The sequence below is a fragment of the Microtus ochrogaster genome, linkage group LG12 (assembly GCF_000317375.1).
Source record: "Microtus ochrogaster isolate Prairie Vole_2 linkage group LG12, MicOch1.0, whole genome shotgun sequence".
Taxonomy (NCBI): Eukaryota; Metazoa; Chordata; class Mammalia; order Rodentia; family Cricetidae; genus Microtus; species Microtus ochrogaster.
The window spans coordinates 405,833-421,263 of NC_022036.1; the positions used below are offsets into that span (position 1 = coordinate 405,833).

General features: G+C 42.2%; 1 protein-coding gene across 1 annotated transcript in view; it reads right to left on the reverse strand.

The window, feature by feature from the left end:
* Nucleotides 1–15,431, reverse strand: part of Cntnap2 (contactin associated protein like 2) — a 2,135,903-nt gene that overhangs the window by 293,368 nt on the left and 1,827,104 nt on the right. The window contains exon 16 of the mRNA XM_005363796.2: nt 6,734–6,904. Coding sequence (XP_005363853.1) covers nt 6,734–6,904 — 171 coding nt within the window. The remainder of the gene's footprint in view (nt 1–6,733; nt 6,905–15,431) is intronic.

Here is a 15,431-nt window from a genome sequence, read left to right on the forward strand (position 1 = left end):
ATGCTTTTTCAGACCCAGGCCAGCTGGCCTTGGTGAGTTCCCGATAGAACATCCCCATTGTCTCAGTGTGTGGGTGTACCCCTTGCGGTCCTGAGTTCCTTGCTCGATTGTTTTTATATGAAATCTCAAAGAATTGTATCATAAACTTCAGAACAGTGCCTGCTACTTAGAAAGCGTCCGACAAATTTACAAGAGCAACAACAACAGAAGTTCTGGTTTCCATGGAGAATGCCTGGGTGGTGGTCAGGGTTGCCTTGGGCCTTCTTTCACTTGACCATTTTCCCCATTGCTTTCTGGTGCCACGTTGCTCATGTCACCCATGCCAGCCTTCTCAGAGGATCTCACTCTGTCAGTCTCTCCATTTTGTTGCAAGACTTTCCCTATAGTATATACATATAGTCACATCTCTTCCAACTTCAAACAGAAGAATAATAAATAAAATCATTTTTCTCTGAACCCCAAGTCCATTTCCATTCACTTCAGTGATGGCTTAATAAATTCGTTTTTGCAGTGCTGGAGATCTAGCCTGTGGCTTTGCACATGCTAGGCAAGTGATCCACGCTGAGCCATATCCTTAACCTTCCCTTACTGGTTGATAATGACGAGTCCACATCAAGTCTAACAGCCACTTCATTGGCCTAGCAGCTTCTCAGTAGTATCTAACTCCTTTTTATTCATCTCTGAACTTCTATGAAGTCTCCAGGACATCATTATCATTGTCTCTGTCTTATGCCAGTTATTTGTCATCCCTGAGCTTCGGTGGCTTTTCGTTCTTGCACATCTTGCCTCCTTTCTCTACATTTTTGTTTTAGGCACTCTCATCTATATACTGAGTACATAAAATTCTCTTTTCTCTACATGAGACTCCATATTGAGATCTTTCGTGATCTTAATACAGGCCATCATTTCTTATCTGATGCTCTAGTTTGGTTTCACCTTCTAAAAGCATGGCTATTGGAGTCTTAGTTCCCAATGGCTGTGGAAGATGAAATGGGACCTTAAAGGAGTAGGGTCTAATAGTAGAAGGGAAAATTGACTTTCTGGAATGAGTTATCATAGGATGGAATGGCGATAGGAGCCTGAACCTGAATCCGGGTCTCTCTCTCACTTCCTGTTTGGCTGGATTATCATTTTCAAGTATAGCTACATGGCCAAGAGGGACCCTTGCAAGAACCTGAACCATGCCGATACGATTTTCGCCATCAAAATATAAGCTAGATAATATATCACAAGCTCAGCCTTCCTCAGGCATTTCATGATAAAATATGGACTCAAGTATCTGGTTTCTATTAATTGTCCTGATGAATGCCAGTCTGCTCATGTTTCACCCCAGCTCACCATGACTTTCATTTTCCAGTCAAGCCAAATTCTGCCCCAGAAATGGGAGCACTGAGCACTAAGCTTGCCTATCTTCTGGCTCTCACACTGCTGCTCTGATACACAAAACACTGCCTACCACCCCACTCCCTTCTGAGTCTCTTGGCTCAGTCCTCCATATTTCCATTCCTTTGGTGTTATCCTGACCCGCCCTTCCTTTCCAGATTCCTGCTTTCCCCTCGTCTTTACCTTATCGACTCCTGCTCATCCATCAAAATTTAATTAAAGCATTACATTCCCTGGGAAGAGCCTGTCATTCCAGTCAGCTTTAATATTCTCCATCAGCACGCGCAGCAGGCAGTCTGCCCCTTGAGGGAGGTGGAGCGCTGCCAAGGTCACAGTGTTAAGGCTGGGGCAAAAGGTGGAGGCCAAGCCCTAGCTCTGCACTTTGTAGCTGTGTGACCATCCTCCCCTCATGCCTCAGTTTCCTCACTTGTAAAGTGGATATATGAACCGTATGTCCATTTCAGAGGGTTATTAGAACGGGACATGATTTGTATAGTCTGAAATAAGGCTAGAGTCAAGATGACCCAAGAAGACTGAGTTGGCCTGATAATATACAACCACTATTCACTTGCCTGCTTTCCAAATGGTCACATGTGTGGAGGGAAGAGAGTGTGATTGAGCACGCTCCCTCAGCACCTATAACAGTGCCAGAGACCTAGTCAACATCCAGGCAAAACTCACTGGATGAATGCATAAACATTAGACAGTAAGCAAGAAACAGTCAAAATTTTACCTTAAAATATGCTAATGAGTAAGATCACTCAGATTTTATCTTGGGTTTTCTGCTTCTGCAAAGGATGTTGATGACATCTCATTAACTTGTGGTACACAAGCTCACTGTTCTTCGAGTCAAGAATCCTCTACTCTTGACAGAAGGCCACAATGTAGTTAATTAACAGGGCTGATATTCTGGAAAGCAACATGCAGGCATGCACTGTGACAAAATTCCTCCGAGACACACTCAGAGAAACAACATTTAAATTCCTATCGGAAAGGCAAACGCACTAAATGGGGAAAAAGGAGAGGGCATTTAAACAAAGTTTGCTTGCAGAAAAGCACTGCCTGAGCACTCTGGGAGTCGGCTACTGAAGGAGTTCTTTACCCACCATCCCAGAGATCCAACGCAGAAAAGTCGAAATGAATAATTGTGACAAGCAAGGTGCTAGCAAGTGTCAACCATGCCAGGCTTTCCCATGCTGCTTGTAGAAAAAAAAAATTAGATGAGTAAACAGATTGAAGCCCAATCTAAAATATTAGGCTCTGAGGACTTGACAGACCAGGCGTCAGTCACATTTCCTCCAGGGATCCTTCCCTTCGGTCCTGTGCAGACGCATGCACACTCCTTTCCTAGGGCCTTTGCAAACCCTCCTAGGCCCAAAGCCACTGCATCCTGCTGCATAGATGCCGAGGGCTATCATTTTTATCCTAGTGGGACATGTCATTCCTACAGCTCACTCACTAGGATTGTCAACCCTGTAAACATGCCCTCCCCTAAGAAATTTTACACATATTATATACTCAATCCCTTCCTTGAGAGATACCTTTCTACCTTGTCTGTCTTAATCTGCATTATTTATTTATTTATTTATTTATTTATTTATTTATTTATTATGTATACAATATTCTTTCTGCATGTATGCCTGAAGGCCAGAAGAGGGCACCAGATCTTATTACAGATGGTTGTGAGCCTCCATGTGGTTGCTGGGAATTGAACTCAGGACCTTTGGAAGAGCAGGCAATGCTCTTAACTGCTGAGCCATCTCTCCAGCTTAATCTGCATTCTTGACAAACAACTGATATAATACCATTTGATGGTTAATTTTCATTATTAGCTTGGCTGGATTAAGTAGAGTGCACCTGTGTGTGTCTATTATGGTTCCAGAGACAATTAGATCCTGGGGGCTCTGAACTAATGAATACATTAATTTCCTGATGGATTGTAATTTGATGGCACTATTGGGAGGGGTTTTATGTAAGGAACCCGGCCACTGGGGCTGCTCTTGGGGCTCTGTCTTGCCCTGATCCCCTTTCTGCAGCATGCCCCTTCCCTTCTTCCAGGTCATCTCTCAAGTCCATGACTTTCAAATGACACAGACTCTTTCTGCTGTGACGTTCTGCCCAAGAGTATGTGGTTACCTGACCATACACTAACTCTATGAACTCTTGAGCGGAGCGAAATAATTCCCCTTTTCAGTTGTCCTCGGATATTTTAGTCAAACATGCACAAAATAGCACCACTCCTTTCACTTTTTACAAAATGCTTTAACAGTTGTGTGAAATCTGTGAGCACTGACATATTTAAGACGGCTTGGCTCAGCCCTTTCCCAGGCTGAAACACGATAGGCCCACGTACACGGTAAACTAGCTTGTGCCTCAGTGTCTCTTAAGTGCTGACAGCTTCCCAGAAGCACTTCTTACTTACACTGAGTGTGTTTCTCTCATGTTCACACATCTGCCATCCCCTGCTGCACAGAATACACCAAGGTAACTTTGAATTCTAGTGGAGATACACAAAGTGATGGTTTCTACTGTCTTCAGCCAGGGGTCTTTAAGAAATATTTTCACTTTTACTGACTTTTAGAAGGTACAGGAGGCTCTAGAAGAGACTGTTTCAAGTCTCCATCTTAAAGATCCTGTATTTCTTCACCCCGTATGAACTATGTGACAGAAAATATCAGTGGTATGACCAGATGGAGACTGTAATTCACCTTCCACTACACTTCTCATAGTGTGGGCAGACCTGAAAGAAAGGAGCCTCAGTGCAGCAGGCGAGGCTCGAGGCTCCTAATGCAAGCATCTCTGAAGATTTTCCTCAATAAGAAATAAATGAAATTCTTTGATACATGTGGAAAGTCAAGACACCTGCTCTCTCTGAATTCAGCTTATCTTTCTTCCTATCCAGACATGACTCTACCAAATACAAGCAGATAAAAGTCAGAGAACCCAAGTAACATTATAGAAAATTATAGAATTTTTCAAATATAGAGCTGTTAATGGGATATTTCTAATATGTCATCTAACGAATGTGAAAGTAAGAACATAGTTGATTAAATTAATTTTAACCAAAGGAAATGAAAAATCCCATTTTAATAATTATGAGCCCTAATTCAGTAGAGAGGGCATTTTAATCAATAAATTAATTAGTTTTAATTCTAGGGCCAGACTATTTTCAGTCTTCTGTTTAATCAGATCTTGCCCATGGTAAAAAAGTGCAAGTTGCCCAGGTCTGTTGCAGCGAGAACAGAGGCTGGGGTTAAAGGAAGGTGAAGGGTTCACACAGCTAGGTCTGGACCAGCGAGGAAGATGAAAAGGAGGCCTGTAGTTAAATATGAGATAACTAAGCTAGACAGAGAAGGAGAGAGATAGGGATCTCAGGCAGTGATGGCAGACCAGTTGTTTCTTTCCCTAAAGCCCCCAGGGACGTATTTAATGCATTATTATCCTTTCCTAAATTCTTGATTCTAATGAAGCTGATTGCAACAGACTCAATATAAGTAAGGATGGCTTCCAACAATGAGCTTTTGTTTAGGGGACTACCTCAGACCACCAGCTAGCTAGCTATGAGACAATCAAGAAAGACTGCAGCTACATCTTGGTGGCTGGGGCCGTGTTCACTCTCTGCCATGGGAAAGCTATAGCTGACTATATAAATATGAGAATAAAGAGAGTATAGTATAATTAACGACTTCTGGGGCACCTGCAGAGTCTGAGGGTAGTGATGCGGGCCAAATGACTGACAGTTATTGACAGTCAAGGTCAATAACTAACGAGGCTGGAGTCAGAGATGCACAGTACGTGGACAACACAGAATCATTTTCATGACTGGTCCAGCGGGACAGACTGGATCATGTGGGACTCTATTGACTCAGTCATGATAGCCCAGAAATCTAGCCAAACCAACAGGCAGTACTTCAGCCTTTGTCTAGCATCTGCCATGGCCCTGTAAAAGCCCCTGGACAAAGGAACTTGACAGTCTTTTCTTCTCTTGGAAATCTCTCCTCTCAGGAATTTCTGTCACTTTCCCTCCATTTCTTACTGCTCTTAATTCTTAGTGAATTTTGCTTCTGCTGTGCATACTCCCATGAAAGTGCACATCTTTAACCTTCCTTGGTTTGAGACAATGTATTTGGAGTCATTGTCTCAGCTTGATCTTTAAGACAGCCAAGCATCTGGTACCTTAGGACCCTGGTTCCAGTACAACTGGGTTGAGAAAGATCCTGTCATAACTGAGAAACCCTGCAACACAATGAGCAACCTTGGGGAAATAATTCTGGCACTTACTAGACACTGACATTCTCCACAAATATCTGCTCCCCCTTTTCAAGACAATCTCCCCAGATTAACATCATAATTTTATAGTTCAAAAAACTGGGATCCAAGGAGATTAGGTTAGTCAATCATAAATTTGGGGTTGAATCTGAAACTCATTCTCTGACACCTTTATCCATTTTTGCTATGTCACAATCTATCATTTAAAAAGAGAACCCAGTGGGATTTCAACAGAAAAAAATGTTTATGTGAAATAATCTTTTTAAAATGGTGCATTGCATATGTATAAGTATAAAAAGAGAAAAAGCTCAGATATCCTGGGAAATGGATTTGGGATTATTTTTGGAACAGAGGCAAAAGCCAACAGTATTACAGAGAACATAAAGGGTAAGGTTGTGGGGAGGAAGCTGGTCTGATATACTCAGCCGGGGCTGAGATCTGGCAGAAGACTGGGTGCAGGGTTTTACACATCATTTTGACTTATCTCAGCACATAGAAGAGCCTGGCAAGTAACCATTTAACCTGGAGGTCTGCATATTAGAGCTTTCTAAATCTGAACTTGGACCCTGAGGATACAAGCGCCTTGGTGAGCCAAGAATTGTTTATGGATTTGCCTGGCCTGTCTTCCCATGGAGGCGGCCCCAAAATAGAGAGTTCCACACAGTTGATGGATCCAAGGCCAACTGGGCCTGACTCTGCAGTTCTATGTCCTTGGCTAAACAAATTATAACCCTACACTTTTTTGGAAGGTGTGCCTGCAGAGCTTCATTGAGAAAAGCATCCACCAGTCTTCTGTTCCATCAGCTAACTGATCTGTGACTGCCTCAGTCATGCTGTCTTTATATATTCCTTCTGCTTTCCTCATGTTGGTCCTTCTACTTTCTGTGCTTCTGATCGGTTACACACCTCTGTCCACTCTTGACCTACTTCCCTGGAAAGCAAGCACGTTAAACAAGGAGCCCTATTGCATGCTCTCCTACCATTAGGAGAGCAGTATTTTCTTGTCTTCTTGGTCAACTTTCTTGAGACATCTCTGTGATCAGAGTGGCCACTACCATGTTGACAGAAAATAGATACTCACACTTCAGCTCCAGTTTGATGAAGTCTGTGTTCCCCAGATTTTCCAGAAACACTCCTCGAGGGATTAACGTCTTGAAATAGAAAGAAATGTCAGCACTGGTTTCTCCTTGGAAGGTAGAGAAGTGCAGGTAGGATGAAGGATTTGGGAAGGAGGCAGCGTTCCAATAATTTCCTGTGGGACGAAGAGAGAAGACAAGATAATTTAACCTTGGTTAGTGAAATGACATAAAAGCTCTATTTCTTGAGTTTACTAAGACTTTATTGGCAATAGCCACACTCCCCTTAACATTTGTTGGGGGAGCAGAGACTCTTCAGTGGAGCTGCCTTCAAGTTGTGCAGAGAGCTCCAGGGTGGCAGGGGAATAGGGTCTGAAATATCAAGATTTGTATGTGAAAGGGGCCAGTTGCCGGGCAAGACTGGAAACTTTTCTTTCCTTGATCTTCATCTAAAGAATCGAGCATGTGCAGGGTTCTTTAGATGGGAGCGATGGGGACTATAAAGGCCCTATAAGGGCCTTATAACCCATGCAGCTACTCCCTTAGCTCATTCACATGCTTTCGTTCTTGGGACTGCTCTTCTTCTCTCAATAAACTATCTCTATTCCTGTTTCTAATCATGACGACCTGGTGTAATCTTTGGTCCTGGGACACCAGAGCCTGAAATCAGATGCCAACTGAACTCACCCAGGTACCCTCAGTCAATCAGCACCACGAACTCCTGGGAAGGCATGATCCATCCTTCCAACCCTTACCTGCCAGAGTGGCCAGTGTCTCAAGAAGAATGTACAAAGCATAACAAAACTCCAAACCAACTTACTCAGATTCCATCAGGGCAAGTGGATCAAGAATTCAATATGGGTCCATGACCTGACTTGCAACTTGATCTCTTGTGGAGACTCCTTTCTAACATGCACATTTTACCATCCCAGGTGAAGATCAAAACACGTAGTTGTGTTTTGAAGCTTACTAAAGCTTTGAGCTTTATGCTAATTCTACAATCTGTGTTAATGGTGTATGCTGTACCTGTTGTCTGAAGGGCACAACAGGTGAGCTGAGCTCACTTCATTAGTTTATAGCCACACATAAACTTCACTTTCTTTCCTTTAATGAAAACCGCGTATATATGAGACATTAAATCCAATTACTATTCTTTAACAAAGGTAACTTTATGTTGGCACTGCTATTCTTAAGCTATATTTTAAAATTAAACATGCAGTATTGTTCTGCTCAGATATTAAATTACCTTCTTACTGCACCAGCGCAATTTGTTTTTGTAGGCATCTAGGATGTAGTGACATCCAGATAAGTGCATGGAATATTTAAAGTTAAATGCATTAAAATTTTAATGAGTTTATGTGAGCCACCTCAGTGATTTCTCAATAAAGCAACACCAGACTGTAAGGGACTTAATGCCACCAGTTGGGGAGGGCAAGAAGAGAAACTTATATCTTCATGGAAACAAAACAGAGAAAGCACAGTTGATTCCCATTATCCTTTGTTTAGTTCCAGTACCTTGGTGGATATCAAAATCAGAGAATGGAAGTCCCTTACATAAAATCTTGAAATACTTGCATATAATTTATGCACATCCTGCTGTACACAGCTGCAGATTCCTTGTAATACTAATACAATGGGAACACCATGATGCAATTGGCATACTGGATTGTTTAGACAATAACAACAGGGAGAAGTTGGCATATGTTTCTATACGGAGTGGACTCTTTCTTTTCACCTCTCTGTGTGTCCTGAAGGCTGGAAGGTCAAACTAAGATGGCCAGGCTCATGTCGTACTTGCTGAGCCGTCTTGCTGGCCCCGCCTTTTGGAGCAGGCAGTCAGTGAGCTGAAGATCAATGCCTAAGCCATGCTGGTTGGCCAGTGAGCCCAAGGGAACCTTTCTGGGCTTCCCCAGCACTGGGATTACAAATGTGTTCCACCATACCTGGCTTTTATTTTATAAAGGTCCAGGAGATTGAACTCAAGTCCTCATGCTTGAGTGAAAAGCTCTTTATAAACTGAGCCATGTTTCTAGCTTCTAAAAATTATTTTTGGCATGCAATTCAGCTACCAAATCCATAGATACAGCCAAAAGTTGACTGATGATTTCTGATTGGTTAAGCTTGAGTTTTGTGATATTCTTCACATTGGAGTTTATACACATTGGCTAAGGGGTTGAATGGATGACATAAAATAGTTCCTAATGTTTCTTATTCTCTGGAGTTGTCCCAGAATAATGGTCTCACTTTCAACTATTTTAGTAGATAATATATAACTGATAAGTCCGAGAAAATACATCTGTAGGTGTCTCCACTAGTCAAAAGATTTGTAAAGGGTTGAGGCTGTAGCTCAGTTAGGAGAGTGCTTGCCTAGCATGTCTTTGACCCTTAGCATTGCATAGCCAGCAATGGAGGTTCATGCCTGTAACCCAGGATGTGGAGACAGGAGGATCAGAAGTTTAAGGCCATTTTTGGCTCTCTGGAGAAGGAGAATGCAGCCTGGGCTCCTTGAGATCCTACCTCAAAGAAGAAATGTTGGGGGTAGGGATTGCTTGCTCTTAAGGTGAATGAAAGTCATTGTATAGTTTTAGTTTATTGTGTTTTAACTGTCCATAGCTTTCAGGAGGAGACTATGGGCTCATTTTTAGGAAAAAAAAAAAGATCATGATAGCAGGCAGGCTAATACTGGAAAAAGAAAGGATCTGTACTGTCCCCAATGCCGATGCTGTCATCCAAGGGCTGAGCCTCCTTCCTGGGTCCACACCTGTTGTTCCATGTAGGGAGAGAGGGGCACTGTCCCAGCAACCAGGAAGCCTAGTGCTTCTTTGAGAAAACCTAAACCATGAAGAACCCCAAAGCTGGAGTGGGTGAAGATGTATCTTCTGGGGCCAGGAGGATTCTGCTGGTTCTGAGTAGGGAAAGCCCTTTATCAACCTCAGAGTCTGCCAGGATTCCAGTCCCTGTGTTCCTCCAGCCTTATGCAGAGCAATTCTGTCTCTCTTTAGGTTGAATCCCCAGGACAGGAATGTAATTAATGTTTTCAAGTTTCAGTCTAATCAAGTACATTCTTATTATCTGAGGTGGTGATGCATTAACAGAAGGGCAGTTGTCTGAAGTGATTCTAGGAAAACGAAAGCTAAAAGGAAAACATGTCAGTATTTATTTGAGGTCCGGGCCTAGTTATTCCGACAGGAATATACTCAGAGACGAGTTGGGCAGTTCAATCAGCTCTTCTTGTTTGATGAAACATTTCTACAGACGGCAATTCCATTTGTTGTATTCTGTGCTCACTAAGCAGCTTGTATCTAGTTCAGTTTATCGAATGGGCGTATTCATAGGGAAACCAAGCCTTGTACTTGTGGTGTTTACCAGGCTCCTTGAATGGGCTTATTCACAGGGAAACCAAACCTTGTACTAGTAGTGTTTCCCGGGATCCTGGAAAGGTCTGGATTGTCACATGCTACATTTGCTGCTTGTGACTGTCCCAAATCTACGAATGAGTTCATCAAATCCAGACTCCTCTTTAGCAGCAGGAGGGCCTCTGCTCTGCCCTGGTCAGGTGAGATCACAGTTGTTTTCAGCACAGGAGTTGGGAGGAGAGGATAGACTGGAACAGCAGAGGATATCCCAGCTCATTTATATTGTTTATTTAATTTAATTTAAATAAATTTTATTTAGTTTATTTAAATAACATTTTATTTGTTATCAGTGTATGTATGCATGTGTGTGAGTGTGTGTGTGTGTGTGTTTGTGCAGATACACACCTGCTATGGTATGGGTGTGGAGGTCAGAAGATGACTTTTGAGAGTCAGGTTTTTTCTTTTGCTATGGCATCTGGGGATTGACCTCAATTCATTAGATTTATGCAGCAAACACTTTACCCACTGAATCATTGTGCTGGTTTACTGTCCTTCCTTTTAAATGTCTACTTTAGTTAAAGTGTATCACACACACACACACACACACACACACACACACACACACACACACACACATGAAGTATCAGCAAGAACAAATAAGGAACTACGCTTAGTGGATGTGAGCTTACTTTCTTTTAAAAAAAGATATTATTATTTTTCTTTTATGTGTATGGATATTTTACCTGCATGTATCTTTGTGCACCACAGGCTTGCCTGGTGCCTGCCAAAGCAGAAGAGGGTATCAGATTCCTTGGTACTGGAGTTACAGGCAGTTGTGAGCTGCCATGTGGGTGCTGGGAATCAAAGGCAGGTGCTCTGGAGGAGCAGCCAGTGCTGCTCTTACTGCAGAATCCTTTCTCTAGCCCTATGAGCTCACTTTCAGTGCATGTGTAGAAAGGAAAAGCACTGAATGCTGATGTTCTAGACCCTGGTGACCTTTTCTGAGTCTTGCCTGAAAAGTCTGTGGCCCAGACTCTGGGACTCTGAGTTACAAAAAATAATGTGAGAGTTTTCTCCGGTGTGCACTGCCTTCCACCATGGAGGGAGCGATAGCATTATTACTGTTTGTTTATATTGCTCTTAGTCAACCATAAGCTCCGTGGAAGCTGGAATAAAACCATTTCATCTCCATAACCTTTGGCCTCAGAATATAGTCAGTACTCTATAAATAATTGTTAAATAAATGAGTAAGTGGTTAGTCACTCCTCATTTATATCTAGTTTTAATTCCATATGTAAACTCTTCATGGGTCTAAATGTTGTTTATGTGTACCCCGAGTATTAAAGATGCTAAATAAATATCAATAAAGGCTAATGCTGCTTTAGCACCTACAGATAACCAGACACTGATTGTACCAGCACACCATAATTTTCTTCATTCATGACTTTATTTCTGTTATTCCCTATAGACTTCATTGAACAACGCCAAGCATTTACAAGACTGATGGTCTCATAACCTTAAGGTTATTGAAATAATCACGATTTGTACTTGTTGTCAAGGTCAGTGCTATGGATGGGAGAGGTACAAGGGATGAGAATAGCAAGTAATAATAAGTGAGTCCCTGGATGGGAAGGAGTGAGTGACAGCAGGTGGTAGGGACTGGGTCAGCACAGATGGGAGAAGGGGGAACGTTGGAAACCGAGAGGGAAGGTGTGATACAGAATAGAAATGCGCACCTGAGACTAGAAGGGTCAGTCAACAGTAACAGAATAACGAAGTGGGTGGAAAGGCTCAGGAGTGCAGCTCTGGGCGGGAGCAACTGTCCTCAGAGGCGTGGCACAATCGTTGGCTTGACATTGAGAGCTCGTCAAGCTTGAAAATGAGTCCATCATGGGAGAAGCTTTTTAAATAAACACATGGCAGGCCAGGCTTATTGTACATGTCCAGAAGAAGCAAGGTGGTATCTCTAGCTAAGTGTCAGAGAGGGCTGGGACAGCGAACCAGGTGTCACTATAAGCTTCAGGCAGTCACTAGTTGTGACACTACATCTGTGAACGCATCCAAATTCTTCAGCGGTCTCTTACTTTATCTGACCAATGAATTCCAGTCTCAGAATTCCTAGAAATAGTTTCTGAGAAGCAGTATTTAATTTTAGTCCAGTTTTTATTCCTTACAAAGTATTACATGGGTCTGGGTTATAAAAGCCTGCTGGTGTCAGAGAGACATACAAACTCAGTCTTGTCTTCTGCTCACTTTGTCAGTCTAATTCCACAGAGATAATCCTTTCCAATACTTCAAACTCTTTTAGTTATAATCGTGTATTTAAAACATTTACACCCGGGACTAGGGAGATTAACTTCATGGGTAATTGGATTTGGATCCTCAGCACACACAATGTAGGGTGTAGGAGGGTAACAGCTTTAACCCCAGCACTGAGAGGTTAGGTAGGTGAGACAGACATAGCCCATCAGCAATCTCCAGGTCTCAAAAAATAAGGTGGAAGGCACAGAGAAAGAAACCTGAAGTTGACCTTTGACCTCCACATACACAAACACATGTATGAACACATGCATGCATGCACACATACATACCTCCGTGTGAAATTTATTAATTTATATAGTTAGATTTTGTTTTGAATTTCTTTTTTATGATTATTATTTTTATTGAGCTCTACATTTTTCTCTGCTTCCCTCCCTACCTCTCTTCTCCCCTTCAACCCTCTCCCAAGGTCCCCATGCTCCCAATTTTCTCAGGAGATCTTGTCTTTTTCTGCTTCCCATGTAGATTAGATCTATGTATGTCTCTCTTAGGGTTCTCATTGTTGCTTAGATATGTTTTATTGATCTTCCTGAATGTGAGATGAGGATCTAGGCTTTAACAGAGCCTTCCTCCTCAGTCCCCTTTGCAATATTTTCCCCAAACAGTCACACTGCAGAATTTGGGGTCCATGAAAATTTAGTATCTATATGTGTAAGATGGTACAGGCGTTACTCACTCATAAGTCAAGTAGTCAAATGTAGCCATGTTTTCTCTTTTGAATATTTTTTTGTTTCTCCAGGATCAATAATTTACTCCCCTTTGCTCAGGTATCCATGTCTTTGTCATTTTTCACTGTCACAGCTTTACAGCTTCTCTCAGAACCTCTCCCAACACTGAGCATGTCTGTCATCTAGCAATCACGGCTCTGAACTTCGGCGACATCCTCCTTGTCTCTGTTTCCATCTGGATAGGCCTGTCTCCTGTGATCTCTTTCTCCACAGTTGCCAAACCTGCCTTTTCCCCCTCTTCAGCAATCTATGCTCAGATTTGGAGATGTCATGACATCCCTTTTCTGGGTCTGCACCCTCATTTTCTAGAAGCATGTTTTGAGTTAGCCTCTTGAAGGTAGGGGGGCCTCAGGTTAACTTTCCAAATCTGTGTTCTTCTGTAAGCCATTATCCTCCTTTAACACCTAATTGAGACACCCCAGGAAGACAATCCTCAAGCTGTCTGGGTTGCTGTAGAGAAAGCTAATGTTCTCTGATTACCATGTGCACACCTACTATTCATGTAGGGTCACAAACTTAAGATCCCTTGATTTTTTTCCCCCTTCTAAACCTATTAATTTTAATTTATCATGATTTTTCTTGCTCATTGTTATTCCTAATACTGATCTTTCAAAAAACCTTTGTTTATAATCACTCTGAGCATCCTTCCAGTATTATTATTTTCAGTATTGCAGATTTGTTTGTTTGCTGTTGTTTTGTAATGCTGAGAACTGAACCAAGGGTCTTTCACATGGCAGGAGAAGTCTCTACTACTGAGCTATTGTGTTTTAATTTGGGCTACCACATTTTAAAACTTCCAAGTATAAGTATAGTTTTTTTTTTCCTGGAAACCCCTCTTTCATAGCATTCTCTCCTACTTTTTCTTTTTTGTTGTTGTTGTTGCTATTTCGTTTTAGGTGCAAAATCTTGGTTATTTTGCTGAAATATTTTCTTTTATTTTTTGTAACATCTCTGTTTCTCCCAAGACCCCTTGCTTGTCCTGATTGTTAGCTTTGGGTTTGTTTCATAAATGTCTTTCCCATTCATTCATACTTCATAACAAAGCACCAAGCAACTGGCCAGAATATAAGTATATGTGTTTGATTACACGTATGGGTTTTCCTACAACACGGAGAGATTCCCGTTTAATTAGGGAATCCCAGTGTTAGTGTCTTGACTTCTTTAATTTGGTCATGGATCATCAGATTTTAGAAATGAATCTTATGGCTTCTGCATAAGGAATGTGCATTGTGGTCAGTGTGCTGGAGCTGAGAGGCTGAAGGCTAAGTGGGAGCTATGAGTAGCTTCTCTCCATTGATGCACTTCCACATTTTAAATGCCTGGTGTGTAGAACGTTCTCCCTACATTCTCCCTCCATTGAGAGAATAGCAAAGCTAGTGATTGAGAGGAAGAGAACTAATGATCCAAGTGACCCCTAAACAGGTTTTCTGAGGCCCCACCCTCATACTGCCCCTTGCTGGCAAATGTTCAGCACTCCTTGGCCTGCCCCTTACAGTTGGCTTCTCACTTACCTATTGGCAGCATGGACATGTATGTTTTCTTTTACTGTTAATCATGAAGTGATCAACTTGTGATGTGCTAAAGCACCCTCAAGAGAAGAAAAAAGAAAGAAGCCGCAGGGAAAGAGAAATCACTGTCTACTTGGGAGTCAGGTGCTTAGGTAGTGGTCCCACTAGAGAAAAGGATCAAGGATACGGGCATGGATAGCAGGAGTTGTAGGGAGTAAGTATTCAGAGTTCTGGTCTGCCTGTGTCTCTGCACAGCTGCTATGTGCTGGTTCCACGTGTACCTCTGGAATCAGTCTGTTTACATTCTAACTTTGTCACCTTCATTGATGGAGCGACTCTGGGCACCTGACCTTCCTCAATCTCAATTTCCTCTTTTGTGCAGTGGAGTAGAAAGGGGGCCTCTACTGGGAGAATCACTGGAGATATTCCATGAGATGCAATCAGCAGGATATGTCCCCAATGCAAACGTCCAATCAAAATTATTGATGGACACCAAATGGATAGATTTTACTATTACTGTAATTTTCTTAGAAAGGATACCACGGACCTCTCTGTTTTACCTCCTCAATGATTTTTTAAGTGTGTGTTCATCTGTGCATATGAGTGTGTGTGTGACTATGTGCATGTGTAGGGAGGTGCACATGTGTGTGTGTGTGAGTATGTGCATGTGTAGGGAGGTGCACATGTGTGTGTGTGAGTGTGTGAGTATGTGCATGTGTAGGGAGGTGCATATGAGTGTGTGTGTGAGTATGTGCATGTGTAGGGAGGTGCATATGTGTGTGAGTGTGTGTG